The 16,392-nt window shown below is 44.9% G+C and overlaps 1 protein-coding gene and 1 non-coding gene across 3 annotated transcripts in view; one reads left to right on the top strand and one right to left on the bottom strand.

The window, feature by feature from the left end:
* The first annotated feature begins 397 nt into the window (after window positions 1–397).
* The window catches only part of WWC2 (WW and C2 domain containing 2), a 142,393-nt gene continuing 126,398 nt past the window's right edge, over window positions 398–16,392 (top strand). For both annotated transcript variants that reach the window (XM_073219191.1, XM_073219190.1), the window contains exon 1: window positions 398–669. In XM_073219191.1, coding sequence (XP_073075292.1) covers window positions 539–669 — 131 coding nt within the window. In that variant the 5' untranslated portion in view covers window positions 398–538. The remainder of the gene's footprint in view (window positions 670–16,392) is intronic.
* Window positions 14,894–14,999, bottom strand: LOC118969759 (U6 spliceosomal RNA). The gene has a single exon (XR_005055809.2). It is a non-coding gene; the product is annotated as a U6 spliceosomal RNA (small nuclear RNA).

The following is a 16,392-nucleotide window of genomic DNA, read 5'->3' as shown; positions in this document are numbered from 1 at the left end:
GCGCCCCGGCTCGCGCCGCCGCCCGGCAGCGGCAGGGTTAAGCCCTGGAATGTGGCGGCGAGGAATGTGCATGCAGATGAGCCGCGCGCGGGGCGGGGCGCCGGGCGGGCCGGGGCGGGGCGCATGCTAACGAATGCAAATGAGGAGGCCCGCCGCCGCCGCCGCTCCGCCGAGCTTCCCGGATCCGAGCCCAGACGGCGGCGGCTCGGACAGCCTGGGCGCCGCGACCCTCGGCGGCCACAGGGGGACGGGGAGGCGGAGGAGGAGAAGGAGGAAGAGGCGGAGGCAGCGGCGGCGGCCGCGAGGAGGAGGAGGGATCGTCCGCCCGCCCCGGCGCAGACATGGTGGACTGATCTCCGGCGGGGCCGAGAGCTGGGCTTCCTGAGGCGCCCCCCGCGCGTGCCCCACCGCGCCCCGCGCCCACAGCCCCTCGCCGGCGCCCGCGTCGGCTGCAGCGGCCGGGCCGGACGGCCGCCTTCCCGCCGCGTCCCGCGCCCGGTCCCTATGGAGGCGCCGCTCGCCGGCGAGGCCGCCGACCATGCCTAGGAGGGCCGGGAGCGGGCAGCTGCCGCTACCCCGGGGCTGGGAGGAGGCCAGGGACTACGACGGCAAGGTCTTCTACATCGACCACAACACCAGGAGGACCAGCTGGATCGACCCCCGGGACAGGTGGGCGACGGGCCGCGGGCCCCGCCGCGGAAGCGCGGCGGCGGCTGTTGTCCGGGAGACCCGGCCGAGCGGCAGCGCCCGTGGCCCGGGGGCGTGGGGCGTCGCCGCCCGGGGTACCGGGAGGGGTCCCGGGAAGGAGGCGCGGGACGGTCCGCCCCAGCCGGGCTGCTTCAGCCGGCGGGGCGCCCCTTCCAGGGCCCCTTCGCGCACCCGCCTCCCGCCGCCCCCCGGGACCAGGGAAGGGGAGCTGGCGTCCCACCCCGGGTCCGGTTAGCGGACCCAGACTGGCCGCCTGAGCGCCCTCCGGGGCCCCCGCCTACAGTGGGCACACTGAGGCTGGACGGCAGCTTGGGCCCCTGGCGCGGGTGAAGGCGGACACGGGCTCGGAGCAAGGTGGGGACCCGGGCACCTGTGGCGTTCCTGCGGCGGCCCCGGGCTCCCGCCTGACTGCACTCTGGACGGGGCGCCGCCGGTCGGGGTCCCAGGTACCCTTCCTCCGGAGCCCTGGTGGTGGGTGTGGTCGGCTCTGCCCCTCAGAGTGTGGAAACGCTTGTTTGGGGTTTTACTGCCTCCTGCTAGTCTTCACCTGGAAACTCGAACTGTTTCCCAGACCTTGAAAAGGCAGGTTCTGTTCCCAAGCAAGTGGTGAAAAGAACATTGAAACTGAACCTTGGTTATTCAGGAACACGGACTGGAGCTCAGTGTGATTTCTTGTAGTTTTCAACACTCACTTTTTAGTCCCGCTCTGGGCTGAAGAGGAGAAGCGTGGCGAAATGATCATCCGAGTTCAGGAGCTGCAGTTTAGCTGAATGTTTACAAATGTTGTTCCTCTGGGCCATCTTTCTTTTTTACCCTCAGAAGGAAAATTTCTCACAGTTAGTATTATAGGATAAGAAAAAGAAGAGTAGGAGACAGTCCTAATTGTATATTAGGGGGTTGTAACCTTTTAGGTGCTGCTTCTATTAAACATTCCCCTTTTCTCCATTTGAAGCTGAAATAGTTTCATACTTGATATTCTCAGCTGCTTTTCTCCTAAGAATATTGGTTTGGAAAGCTGTTAAAGAACAATTATAAGAAAGTCATAAATGACATTATACATTTATGGAACAACCCTTATTCAATTATCCATGAAGGTCTGGTTTAGGTTTTCCTCTTACAATGACAAAATGCACCTGTGCTGAGAGGTTCCGTTCTGCCACCGCCTGTCTGCCTGTTGCTGGCCTGATAAAAGTTGTGACAAGCATTGCACCTTCAATCTCTCTAGACAAACTAGTTGTTGTCCTAAACTTCACGCTCCAAGCCAGTTATTTGACTTAGGCCATTGCACTTTGAAACTACTTAACAGATAGTAAATGTCAATGATGACGGTATACACCCAGCAGTGACTTTTAAGGCACCTGTATAAATGTTTGACTTTTACAGTTGTATGGTAATTCTGCTTTCTGATACTTGGTGTTTCAGGTTATTAAAATTGCAATGAACTCTTGAAATATTTGGTCATTTTAGGTTCTCTTCTGCTGTGTCTGTTTACATGGTTGATTTTATTGTCTCTTGGTTGTGTTTATCAACAAGGATTACAAGAATATGTAATGCCTGGGTAAAGCAAATAGAAAGTGATGTAAAGTTATATGGCTTGGCTTATCCCTATCACTACTTCTTAAACAAGTTAGCATGCCTTTTATTTTAAACTGTTAATGGGGTAACGATTGTGAACTCTGTTTTCAGGAAACTGGGTAACCAGTTCATTTGATGTGGACAGTTTTGACTAAGACAACATGTTATAATTCCAGTGTTCCTTGAAGCTCTTGGAAGTATACACTTGACTGGTTATAAATATTTCTGGATCTCAATATGAATTTTAAGATCAGAGTCAATATTGACATACTTAGTCTAACTTTGTGATTTTTTTTTTGAGGGCAGTGAAGTGACTGGAAAAGTCTTGCTACGTAGAGTTAAGATACGGTGGGAGGGGATGTTTGGGGTAACTATTAACTAGTCAATTCTGTTACACACTTGGGAACATATGGGAAGAGAGATGTTACACAGGCCAATTGGAGTGTGCCCTTCCTTCTACAGGATCGAATTACAAATCCTGAAAGAAAAGTGACTTGATAAACTGGTATGCAGTACTTTAGAACTTAGTAAGTCATTTAATTAAAATAGACATGATGATTTACCCAGTCTTATTTATGTTAAGAAAAAATAATCTTATGTTTTTGACTGTCCATCAGAATTTGTGGTTGAATAGATAAGTAGGGAGATTTAGTTGGGGAAAGCTGGGGCTTTTACAAGAGCATAATTCCATTCAATAAGTAGTGACTTTAGAATATTGACACATTATTTTAAAATACTTTTAAGCTTTTGGAGTTTGGTGACATACCGCAAACTTTGTTGGGACATTAGCTTTAATTGCTGTGCCACTTAACTGGTTAAGTTTAGGTGAGTTTCTGAATCCTTCTAAACTTACATTTTTCAATAGAAAGGAAGGTAATACTAAAATGAAGATAATCTACCTACCTCATAGGGATGTTTGGAGGCCCATAACTGGGGTCCAGCCAAATAGTAGTAGCGGTGGTATTGTCATTGCAGTTTAGGAACTGAATGTAGTAGAGGTAGCTCGTATTTACTCAGTGTTAATCTTGTGACAGCCACTGTTCTAAGCTCCTTAACTGTGATCCCATCATCTTCTCCCATCAGGCCTATGCGATAGGTGCTGTTACTATCTTCCAGTCACAGATACAGAAATTGAATCACAGAGAGTTAGCCATTGTTGTTAAATCTAGAGCCTGGATTTGAAGCCAGCTGGTCCAACTCTAAAGCTGGATCCTTCATTATCCTCTAGACTGACTGGACATCTGGACATGCTCAGGGCTCTCTGGGTGGAGAAGAACACCTTGGCCCAGTACTGATCATTCAGGCCAGCTGACCGGTCTTGATTGATCTTCAAAGGTTCCTGTCAACTTTTTACGATTCTCAGATTGCAGCTCGTCACGCGCAGGGTCTGGTTCATGAGTGCACTGGGGGTGCGTGCTGGGGATCCATCAGGCTGACCCCACTGAACCACAGCTGTGTCCAGGTGTACTTGGAAATCCAGTGTCCTCTTGGGCACATGAGAAATTCTACTCAGGGAGTAGTTAAGGGCTCTGCTTCATCCCTGAATAGGTTACACACAGCTTTACTGTAACCATCTAGACTTTGCCTTCTTCCCCCATCTCCCCAGGATCCCCCTGCCCATGCGTCCCTGCCCCTGGCCCTGCCCCAGTGGGCCCCCTGTCGTTTTGCAGCTACTCCCTCCCCCACCTCTTATGTAGCTCACCGTCACACCCTTTGACCACGCCAACCGGCATTTATGGTGGGCCATTGATCATGGCCAAATGGCCTGGTGCTTTCAAGAAAAACTACATTCAACATATGAGAACAAGTTTGGAGGAGTATAAGGCGCTAAGATGGGCAGACCCCAGAGCCACAGTGAGTGGTTTTACCAACTCCCAGTAGAATTCTGCTCTTTTTCTGCCCTTGACCGTTACCCATTGATACAGTCACTTTGTGCACTTGAACTTCAAAGATTTACCACCACCCAAAGCAACTTCGTGTTAAAGCTTGATGATAGACCCTAATTACCAGTTTATGACTAGGATCAGATGTTGAGCAACCTGGGCAGAAATCCTGGGGGGTGGGAAAGCGACAGTGAGGAGGAAAAGGATGTCAGCTGGGTATCCTCGGTGGCTGCTTTTTTCTACGCCCAGCTGGTAGCACAGGTTTGGGATCGGAGGAACTCTATTGTGTTTTTTACAAAGCTAGAGCAAGTAATTTTTCTAAAGCTACTGCTGAAGTGCAAACTCCTCAAGAGACCCAACGGCTTATTACGGCACTCTGTATTCTTTGTACGTGGGAGATGTGTTGGGTAGGTTAGTTAAGGAAAAAGCTGTTGACTTTAAGAGAGAATATCAGTTGGTCTACTCGCTTATTTCCAGTTTCTTATTGGCAGACTTTCAAAAAATATACCCATAACCACCAATGACCAGAGGTAATTGATTTTCTGGTTAGATGAAAAGTAGTGAGGGTATTAAGATGCTCACATTTTGACTAGTAGTATAAACATGTGAATGACATATTTGTAAGAGGGAAGGAAGCAAAATCAACTGGGATAGTCGTGATCACAACTGCCGTTGCCATAGATTGTTGGAAATGGGCCCTGTCTAGCGGCCTGAGGCCAGGAGCCAAGCGGTTTCTGTGAATTATTTGAGTGATGATGGCATTTGAGATGTGCAGAAGTTGTTAAAAGAAGGTTTTCTTTAAAAAAAAAAAAAAAACTCAGGGAAACACTAATTTCAGCTAAACTGTGCTGTCTTCCAAAAACTCCCAAAGAAATATTTCTTGTTCTCAACAGGTTACTGTAATGCTTGCTGGAGTGAGCAGTAGTTATTTAGTATATAATTAAAATTTCTGCAGTGACTTCAATAGTCTGTGGTTTGCAGTTTAATTTTGTTGGAAGACTCAGGACAATACTATCCTTTCCAGGAAAGACTATATTTATAAATAAGTCATTTTTTAAGCTGCAAATCACTAAGTTGCAAGGTGCATAGTCCGCCGTCGTGATGTGTGGCCTTCAAGCAAGCCAGCATTTAAGTTTCATGAAGAGACGGACACCCTAGTGCACTAGGAGAAGTGTGGAAGCTGCCCTGCAGCCTGCCCTGCCCGCCTGTAGGACTTGGGGATGTTGCCCTATAAATGGCCCTTGCTCACTTCTTTTGAGTGTGTCTGTAGGAAAATGCTGCCACCGCTCTAGTGGGGTGCAGCCAGCTTCATTCTGCTATGTGGAAATTAACTGAAATGGTAGGGAAACACTGTTGCCCTAATACAGTGTAAAGTCCTTGAGAAAAGGCCCACGTCTGTATGCACAGGTTCTGGGAACTTGGTGGAAATTGGCTGAACTCATTTCTTGTTAGAACTGTGACAGATCTCTCCATCCACTTCTGCAGCTCCTGTTATTGGACAAATCACCACAGAAGTATATAGAATAGGAAAGGGATTTCTAAAAGGCACAGCGTGTATAGAAGTTGTGGGTTAAAACTTATTTATCAAATATATAGGTTCAGAATTTTTATGAGTATCTTTGGAGTTTTTCTAATTTATCTTTTATTGAGATTTTTAAAAAGTCATATAAATATCTATCTTTTATTGAGATTTTTAAAAAACCATTTTAAACATTTTGAAGTGTGCAGCTCAGTGGTGTTCAGTATGGTCACAGTGTCGAGCAGCCATGACTGTTATATAATCCCTGCAAGGAATTTTCTCACACCAGAAGGACACCCCGTGCCCAGTAAGAGCTCGCGCTCCAGTCCTTCCCTGCCGCCTTTGCAGCCACCCATCCACTTTATGCCCCTGGTTTTGCCTCTTCTGTACATTTCATGTAGATGGAGGCCTGTGATGTGTGCACTTTTGTGTCTCAGGATGTTTTCAGGGTTCATCCACGTTGTAGCGTGTGACAGTATTTCATTGCTTATGCGTTTGTTTATTTGAAACTCATTCCTGTTTATGACTTTGCATATATTCCTCTGGTTGGATAGACCACATATTGTTTATTGTCTCAGCTGATGGGCCTTTGGGTTGTTTCCACTTTTTTGTCTATTATGAACAATGTCGCCGTGAACATTCATGTATCATTTTCGCGTGCATGTGGGTTTTCATTTCTCTCAGGCATGTACCTAGGAGTGGAATTGCCTGGTCTAGGTCACGTGGGAGTTCTGTGGTTCCCTTGCTCAGGAGCCGTTGACCTACCGCCGTAGCGGCTGCCACGTTCTACAGTCGCACAAGCAGCGCCCGTGGGTTGGAACCCCTCCACCTGCTCGCCCGCATTGGTTAGCTTCTGTTTCTCAGGCTGGTTTTTAAGCCTTTGTGGTGGGCATGAGGTAGTGTCTTTCTGAGGCTGGACTCGCATTTCCCTATCCTCTGTGGCCCCCCCACTCTGCCCCGTGATTCCAGCCCGTAGCCCATCCACTCTCCCCACTTTGTGGGCTCTGTCACATATTAGTTGACCAGGAAAGAGTTAGCTAAGAGAAAATAGTTATTCTTAGTCTCCTATTGCTCTTCCCTTTCTCCCATTTCTGACTGCATTGGATTATTTTAACACAGGAGTTGTGGCCATAAACCGATCAGTGTTTCTTACTGTGCCAGGCAGCTAGGTACCCTGGCCTCTGGGAGACAGGAAGATGGCTAAGATCGGACCCCAGGTCAGTTGCTTATGGTCTCGTTTACATCATCACTGTTCAAAAAGTGAAAGAAAATTTAAGTATTGTCCTATACATTTTCTTTAGGTATCCCTTTAACTCAGCCTAATGGTTAGCTCCTTCCTTTCTAACAGCCAGGGCGAGAAGAGTTGAGAGGAATTAAAAGTAGAATATACTAACAAAGTACATATATGATATGTATTAAGAGGCACACATAGATAATAAATCATGATGTGTGTTTGTATATCCAGCTTATTCAAAATGATTTGATGTTTAAAAGGTTTTAGCTAGTAATATGTGGTAAGAACTAAATTCATTTTTATTAACTGCTTTTTCAAAAAAACACCTGGAGGAAAACTGACAAACCCTGCTTGTGTTGGGTGGTCGAGGTAATTTTATCAACATGTATACACATGTCAGAATTCATCAAACAGTACACTAAGATTTGTGCATTTTACTGTTTGTGGCTTAATATAAAAAAAATTTTTTTCAGAGATGAATATCAACAGTGATAAGGCATGTTGGTATACTCTTGAGATGATGAGACGGCAGTGGCATTTTCCTTTGTGGTCTTTCTTCCAAAAATACTATCATCATCTCAGTCTAATCATGAGAAAAACACCCACCAAACCTCAGTAGAGAGACGTGCTACAGGGTATCTGCCCAGTCCCCCTTAAAACTGCCCTGGTCCTGCATCACAAGGAAATTCTGAGAAACTGACACAGCCAGGAGCATCCCAGGGAGGCATGGTGAGTACATGTGATCTTGGTAGGATCCCGAAACAGAAAAACGACACCAGGTAAAAGCGAAGGAAATCTGAAAAAGTGTGGACTTTAGATAATCATAATGTCAATATTGAATCATTCATTTTAATAAATGTACCATTCCAGCAGTGTGTGATAATGCAAACTCCCTGCACTGACTGCACTTTTTTCTGTAAATCTAAAACTGTTCTAAAAAATAGTTTTACAACATTACAAAAAACACACAAAAGAGTTAGAAGTGTTTTTCTTCAGTGGAAGTGTGACCCTACTATGTAATTACAGGGTTTGGGGTATCCTTGAACAGCAAGGGTGGGCAAACTACGGCCCCAGGGCCAAATCTCAGCCTTTAGCCGTCTTTAGGTATAAAGAATAGGTTTTACGTCATTCAACGGTTGTAAACAAAAACCAAAAAGAATATGTGGCAGAGACTGTATATAGCCCTCAAAGTTGAAAATATTAATTCTCTGGCCCTTTACAGGAAAATTTTGCCAACCTCCCATACAAGGTGAGATGATAAAGTCCTTAAGATATTTTATGTAAGCGCTTATTTATTTTTCTTTGATAATTTTTTTTATTGAAGTATAGTTGATACATAATACTATATTGGTTTCAAGTAACACAACATGGTGATTCAGCACTTACCCACATTATTAGATCCTCACCCCCTCTAGTGCAGTTACTGTCTGTCAGCATAGAAAGATGTTACAGAGCCATTGGCTTTATTCCCCATGCTGCACTTCCATCCCATGACCAACTTGTATTATGATTGAGGTTTTTGTGCCCCCTTGATCCCCCTCATGCTCCCCACCCACCTGCCCCAAGCCCTTCCCCATGGTAACCTCCAGTCACTTCTCAGTGTCAGTGAGTCTACTGCTTTTTTGTTCATTTCATTTTGTTTTGTTTTTAGATTCCACAAATAAGTGAAATCGTGTGATGTTTGTCTTTCTCCACCTGGCTTATTTCACTGAGCATAATGCCCTCTAGGTCCATCCACGTTGTTGCAAATGGAAGGATTTCTGTCTTTGTTATGGCTGAATAATATTCCATTATTATATTATAATGCAGCGGTAAACATAGGGATGCATGTATCTTCTTGAATCAGGGATTTTGTTTTCTTCAGGTAAATTCCTAGAAGTGGAATTACTGGGTTGTATGGTTTTTCTATGTTTAGTTTTTTGAGGAACCTCCGCTCTGCTTTCCACAGTGGCTGCACCAGTTCACACCCCCACCAACAGTGTAGGAGGCTCCCTTTTCTCCACATGCTCACCAACACTTGTTTTTTCTTGTCTTTTGGATGGCGGCCATTCTAATTGGTGTGAGGTGATACCTCGCTGTGGTTTTCATGTGCATTTCCCTGATGATTAGCCATGCAGAGCATCTTTTCATGTACCTGTTGGCCATCTATCTGTATTTCTTCTTTGGAAAAATGTCTGTTCAGGGCCTCACCCATTTTTTAATCAGGTTTATTTGTGTTTTGAGTGTTGAGGTGTGTTGCGTTCTTTATATATTTTTTGTGTTAATCCCTTATTGGATAAATCATTTACAAATATATTCTCCCATACTGTAGGATGCCTTTTTGTTCTGCTGATGGTGTCCATTGCTGTACAGAAGCTTTTTAGTTTGACGGAGTCCCACTTGTTTATTTTTGCTTTTGTTTCCCTTGCCCAGGGAGTCATGTCCAGAAAATAATTGCTCGTGCTTATGTTCAAGAGATTTTTGCCTATGTTGTCTTCTAAGAGTTTTATGGTTTCATGTCCTATATTTAGGTCTTTAATGCATTTCAAGTTTACTTTTATGTATGGAAATAGACAGGAATCCAGTTTCATTCTCTTGCATGTAGCTGTCCAGTTTTTGCATCACCGTTTTCTGAAGACACTCTTTTCCCCACTGTATGTTCATGTATGTAAGCATTTAAAAGAAATATTAATCCTATATGACAAAATGGCGTATTTATCATTGATCATTCATATATTTCACAAGGAACCCGGACTGTAGGCACAGTGTAGTGGAAAGATGAATCAGACGTGGAGCTGACAGGGGTTGCCTAGCTTCTGATATGATTTCTAATGAAATGAAGCATGTTATTTAAAGTTTTTCCAAAGCCATTTTTCTCTGAAGTGAATTCTACAGAGGGCCATGAAGGAATTGTACAGGGGAACATGAGAAAAACAGGCGAAAATGAGGTACAACAGTTGCTTGTTTATAGTTTACTGTTGGAAATATAAATACTGTAGTAATCTTTCTGGCGCCGACACTCACTTTCCCATGACGTATTGACAGTATTTATAACATCACAAAGTTGGTGGTCATGATGATCAAGAAGAAAATAATTCCATGTATTGTCGTTACAAACAGGTGCTTGTCACACTCCGGAGTGTTCCAGAGATGCTGTGAGTGGCTACAATAGTATTGCTCTGCAAGTAATTTTTCCTATACTGTTAGCCCTCATGTCAGGGAAGAAGTCATGGATCTGAGAGGGCACTAGTGAGTAGCCCTGGGAATGTAGCCCGCTGGGAAGTGGGGCAGTGGTAGAGCAACAAAGTCAAGCCCTGGGAACTGTCCTTACAGTCCCATAATATGTGAGTTGCCGAGGTCCTCGTAGGGAATTGAACAGAGGTGTATACTTAACCTACTTTGGTCTTAGTGAGGCCACAGAGGTAGGAAATGCTATTTTAAAGAAACTTAGACATTATTTTGATTATGAATATAGCCTCTTTTAGCTAAAGAGCCTCCCTGGAATGCCTGTAAAAAGGTGTCAGAGTTTGGCCGGCAGAGAGGCCCCCTTTGGTGCGGCCATGGCTGCCTCTGCACGAGCTCTTTTTCCCTGGTGAGGCCCGGGGTGAGACGGTCTCTAGGTCTGCGTGCAAGTGCCGACTGCAGCGGTAAACATGGCCCTAGAGAGATGGGGGCTGTGAACTCCTGATGAAAATTCCAACTTCGTGGAAGACTGCGGACTGTGTTATGGACTTTAGTGACATTGCTCCATTTTATGAGAAGGTGATTTTATTAAGTGGCACTGATATTCAGAAGTCTGAAGCATGGTAGACAACGTTCACTGCAAAGGTTTGAAAAGCATGCAGTTTCATTTCAGTACAAAACTGCCATTTTCTGGAGTGTTACAGTTTTTAGTAGAGATAGGTTAAGACATCAGTCTTTTTTCTTTTTTTTTGAAACTGTGACAGCGAATGAATGTGTAGAATCCATATCATAGTATCCCTGGGTTATCCAGTTAGTCACATTATAGGTCTAGATTTGTTCATTTTTGCCCAGTCAGTAATTCTGTCCACACTATGTGCTCTTTCCTTTTCTGCTGATTCTCAGGGTGTTTGAACTTCCTAGAAACAGATCATGTACTTTCTCCCCTCATTACCTCCCTTCCCCCTTTTCTGCTAAGTGACACTGCCAGTGACATTTCTCATAGGACGCTGTGACTATAAACTGGTATTTAACTTGGCTGAACGTTTCACGTAACATTCATACCCGGGTTTTCTATTGCAGATCCGAATTCGTAGAGCCGACTTGGCTAATACCGCTGTCATTCCTTCCTTTCCTGCTGAAGGTGTGTCTTGCGAGTGTGTATAGATACATTCTTGAGAGATTTCCTAATGTCTCACACGTAAGGAGCATCTGTGTGTCTGCATCACTCATGTTCTCAATTGACTTTCAGTCAATTGAGGACAGAGACCTGCTTTGCATGTGTGCCATTCCTTTGTGCTGCCTGCGTAGACTGCCTGTCCCTGCAGGACACTTAAGCACCCTGCAGAGCCCCGCACCCATATAAATGAAATGTGAGTATTCGAAGGCCCTGTGCCTTGTTCCAGCAGCCTCTGTAATCTGTCCCCAGCTGACTTTACGGATCTGACCTCCTAGTCAGTCACTCACTCGCTCATTCAACCACTCATGGGACATTTATTGGAAACACTATAGCAGGCATTTATATTTGGGGACATCGCATTGAATGAAATAGGCAAGGTCCCTACTTTCATGGATTTTATATTCTATTTTGCAGAAGACAAATGATAAAGGCAGGAATGACCGTGTTTTGATTAAAGTAGACAAGGTAAAGTGATGGTTTTGTCCATTAGAAGCTACTTGGGGTGGAAAGTAGCTTCTGAGGAGCTGACACTTGGCGGAGACGTGTGGATAAGGAAGGGCCACCCACGTGAGATCCAGGGGAGAACAGCCCAGGGGAGGACAAGCCTGGGTGGGGGGTCCTTGTCGTGCCCTGTCCAGTATGAGAGCTATAGGAGTATGTGGCTGTTTGTTTAAGGTCATCAAAATTAAGTTAGAAATTCAGTTCCTCAGTCTCAATAGCCACATGCTAACAGCTCCGTAGCCACAAGTGCAGATATCGAACACTTCCAGCAGTTCAGAAAGTTCTGTTGGACGGCGCTGTCCTAAAGCGCTTGGAGGCAGGTGTGTTCAGGGAACCGAGGCCGCCTGTGTGACTGCAGGGCGGACGAGTGGGATGGGGGTCCTGTGAGCTGGGGCAGAGAGGTAAATGGGGTCTGATTGTGTACGCCTTGTGGACTGTCAGCAACCCTTTAATGGCCTTTGGGAGCCACTGGAGAGTTTTAAGGTGAATGGAGGAAGGATGGGGCGTGTGTGTGTGTGTGTGTGCGCGCGCGCGTGTGTGTGTGTGTTATGATCTTACCCATTTTTTAAAAAGATCGCTGCTCTATGGAAGAGACATCATAGAAGCTGTTGCAGTGAGATAATCTAGGTGAGAAATAGTCGGGTCCAGACCATAGTGCTTCGTCAATGGAAAGCAGCAACTGTTTGGATTGGGGACATGATTTTAGGTAAAAAATGAAAGGACTCACTCATGCTTTGGCTACGTGAGGCATGAGGAAATGAGGAGGAATTGGTGATTTGCTGATTTACTGACGGGGAAAGACCAGGGAGGTGTCCAGTCGCATCAGTACTCCAGAGCTCTGTTTCAGATTGGCAGGTCTGAGGTGCCCATTAGATACGTGGAGAGAGCCCATAGGCCGCTGGATACGAGTCTGGAGTTTGGCTGACACCTCACAGCTTAAAATACTACAGTTGTGTGATATGTATCCAGTACTTTTAAATTGTGGGATGGGATGAGACTTCTGGGAGAGAAGGAAAAGGAGAGGTCCCAGGACTGAATCCTGAGGCATGCCTTATTTTTTTGGTGAAACCTCGTTTCAGCTAAGATGATTTATTTATTCTCAGTTATCCTGTCACCACTGTGCTAAAGGTGATGATGAGGATGCCCACCGGAGGCCCCATGAGGACAGGTGCTGTGTTTGTCTTGTTCACTGTTTTATGTCAGTGCCTCGCTGAATGCAGTTCTCAGTAAATATTTATTGAATCAATGAAACCTTTGATTGCCCCCATTTTAGGAGACCGGAGGCTTCATAGGTGAAGTGACTTGCCTAAGGGCACCAGCTGTTAGGTAGTGGTGACAGGACCCAACCGTGCTGTCTGGCTTCCGAGCTGTGCGTTAACTGTGTCCCGTCCCTACTGCTCAGAAGGACCCCTGACCTCCAGTCTGGAGGTGGAAGTCGTAGCCACCCTTCAGGCCTTAATGGAGGTTCAACAGCGGTGACTTCCTTCTTACGGTACTTTTAGCATCTGTATTAAATCTGAGTGTATACTGTGTTTTGACTCTTTAAATTGAACTCTTACTTTTTCAGAATTTATTTTTTATTTTGTCAGACAAGTCGGTGTGCTCTTGTTTGGTTTAATCGTGCACCCCATGATTTATTCATGTCCCCTCCCAGGACCCCCCGCCCGGTGTCTCGCGCACACTAGGTGCTCAAGTAAAGCCCGGTGTGATTCTGTCACCTCTGCCTTCTTCCAGGGCATTCAGGTCTTTCAGAGGCTGAGACCTGATACGCTCTAAATCCTCCTCATCCTCGTCTTCTGGTTCCAGAGACCCTTTGACATGTACCGCAGCCTTCTCTCAGCACCCCCTTCTGTGGAACCCTCCCTCTCGCCAGAGTGCACCACCTGCCCCCCGCTCCCGTGTACCCTCTCCCCACCTGCGAACAGGTGAATTGATTATTAAGGATGGAGAATTTTCAAAGCCATAAAGCTGAGTCTTAGCTCTTCCAGATTTCTTTTTCTGGAGCTCTCTTTTCTTCATTGATTAAACCCTGATGGGCGATCTGTTGTCTGAGAATGCCTCGGTTTCACCACAAATGGGTAAATTACAGACCTAGACTGGAATTCTCTTTTAACTTGACTCTTAACAGTCTTGGGGGGCGGGAAATGACCTCTTTCTGTAAATTGCTAAGTTAGAGTTTGCTTTACTCTGCTTAGGTTTAGATTCAGGCTCTAATCTTTGTAAAGAAGAAGAGATAGAAACTCAGAGGGAGTGTGGTGTATTTTTGATTCACTTATGCCATGATATTTACCTGGAAGAATGCAGGCAGTCACTAAAATGATGGTTGTAAAGGAATCTTTTCACTTGCACATTCCTCGCCTCTGTCAGAAGTTGCTGCACCCGTTTTTTGTCTTTGCAGTAGGTAAACAATGTACTACGCATCTCCTTCTATTTAGAAATCTAGTGTTTTTAACATTTCTACTTTTGACTCGGTTTGAGACCTGAGTTTGTGAATTTTAATTAAATGCTTAGATTATGCATGAGAAAAATCTTTTGTTCCTGTGTTGCCATGAGCAACCCTTGTTAAAGTTAACCTTCCTTTGAAAAAGAAATGTGGACAAATAAATATATGAATTTTAACAGGTTTAAAAAGAGGTCATCATCTAGCGTGGTAAATGTTCTGCTTATGAAATAAATTCTAACGATGACCACAGTGACCACGGTGAAGGGACTAATCATCTAACACATTGACAAACATTCCTAAAATACTATTCAAATGAGGGAAGAGACTTTATGGGGCTGCAGCCGAGTAGCCAAGCGTTGAGTTCTTTCAGCAGCCGTCTCACTGGCTTCACTGCTGTGGCCGAAAGAAGCTGAGTATAGTGGTTTGCATCCAAGGACCAGGACTTCTCTGAAATTTCCCAACTTCTTTCTTTTTTAAAACCTTGCCTCTCTTCCTCCCTCGACACCACTGTCTGTCATTCTTTTTTTTTTTCCAATTTATAAACAAATATTTATTGACCAGCAACAATATGCAAGTCATTCTTTGCATTTCTGTGGAGATTGAAGGACTATGAGGCCACCACCCAAGTCCTAAGTGAGTTTAAAAATCATGTGGGAAAAAAAAACAGGTATATGAATATGGAAATTTAATAAAAAATATGGAACGCTTCACGAATTTGCGTGTCATCCTTGCGCAGGGCCATGCTAATCTTCTCGGTATCGTCCCAATTTTAGCATGTGTGCTGCTGAAGCAAGCACATGTCTGTCAATCTTAAAGATTTCTTTTGTCCCGATGGTTATTTGTTTCATTGCTTTCCACCCTACTTCAGTCTAAATTTACCGACTCCAGTGATTGCTTAGACTCGCTATTTGATTCTATTGTGTGATTTTTGATTATCCTCCTTTGGGCTGATCAAACTCGCAGTGTTTACCTAAATTAGTGGTGGTGGTGAGGGTCTCAGGTTGGCCCATTTGAATGAAAATCAGGAGCCTTGCCACCGCCTGCTGCAGGGCCCTGCTTAGTAGATTTCCATGAATTCACTTTCCAGAAGGGCGCTAGGAATTCGGCCGGCCGGCCGGCGGGCAGACTCCCCAGTTAGAGGTGTGAGGTCTGGGAACGGCGGGTTAGGGATTTACGGTGATAATGTAATTCATTCCCCCTCCGAGACCCGGGAGAAGAGACACCCTTTGTCCTCTTCCTGCCTTCTCGCCCCTTCTCCAGCTCCCTCTTGAGAATGGACCCTAAAGCACCAGTCCTTTCCACAGTTTGCAGAAGAAAATAAAACTGTCTTCAAGGTTTCAGCAGAACCTGTGGAGCTCACCGCCTTCAGCAGCGGGTCAGGCCCCTCCGGGCACTTCGGTCTGTGCAGCTCTGTACTTTCTATGTCAGAAAACTGCGTTCATTTTAAAATAAGTCTTATATTTAATTTTGAGATTTTAAATGGGACCTCTGTATTACTTGTTAAGGTAACCAGTTTAAAAGCACAGATATAATGTTAGGATGTTAACTCTGAAAGATGTCCTGGGATAAGTGTGGGAACTTAAAGTGAGCATGTAGTGTTTAAGGTGGATATTCATTTAACTCATTAAGGGTTTGTATGTGTAAATCACGCTCTTGTGTATGTAGTATATTCATTTCCTTTCCACTCTCTCAATTCATGTTCCAAGGTCCATCTTTAAGTCCTAAATTCTTTATTCTGATATCATCTGTAGTGATAGTTTTATAGTTCTTAGGCACTCCATCCAACTTGAATTTATTGATGGGTTTTAAAGAAAGTCAATAGAAATAGAAATCATCTACACATCCGGTTTCATCAAGATCATCAGAAGTGATGTCCTAGCTGTGGAGGTAAAGTTACCATTGCAAGCATAGAAAGGATGTTTTTACTACTTTATGATTAAATTCTTCTAAATTAATAGTTTGGGGACTGATAAGCTGGTCTTAAAGAGGAAAATGAAGAATCAGTTGGTTGAAAAACCAGTTATTTTAGAGTTTTCAGGACCACAAGGTCAGCCGCCCAAAAGAGTGTGTGTATATGTATGTGTGTATATGTAAGTTTTATTGAAAAACATCTTTATTCATGTCAAGTAATCATGACATACAGAATGAAATACCAGGAACTGATAAAGAAGATATCTGGGTGCTGAGATG

The sequence above is a fragment of the Manis javanica genome, chromosome 12, assembly GCF_040802235.1.
Source record: "Manis javanica isolate MJ-LG chromosome 12, MJ_LKY, whole genome shotgun sequence".
NCBI lineage: Eukaryota > Metazoa > Chordata > Mammalia > Pholidota > Manidae > Manis > Manis javanica.
Note: the sequence above shows the minus strand (reverse complement) of the source record. Positions and strands in the feature narration are given on the sequence as shown.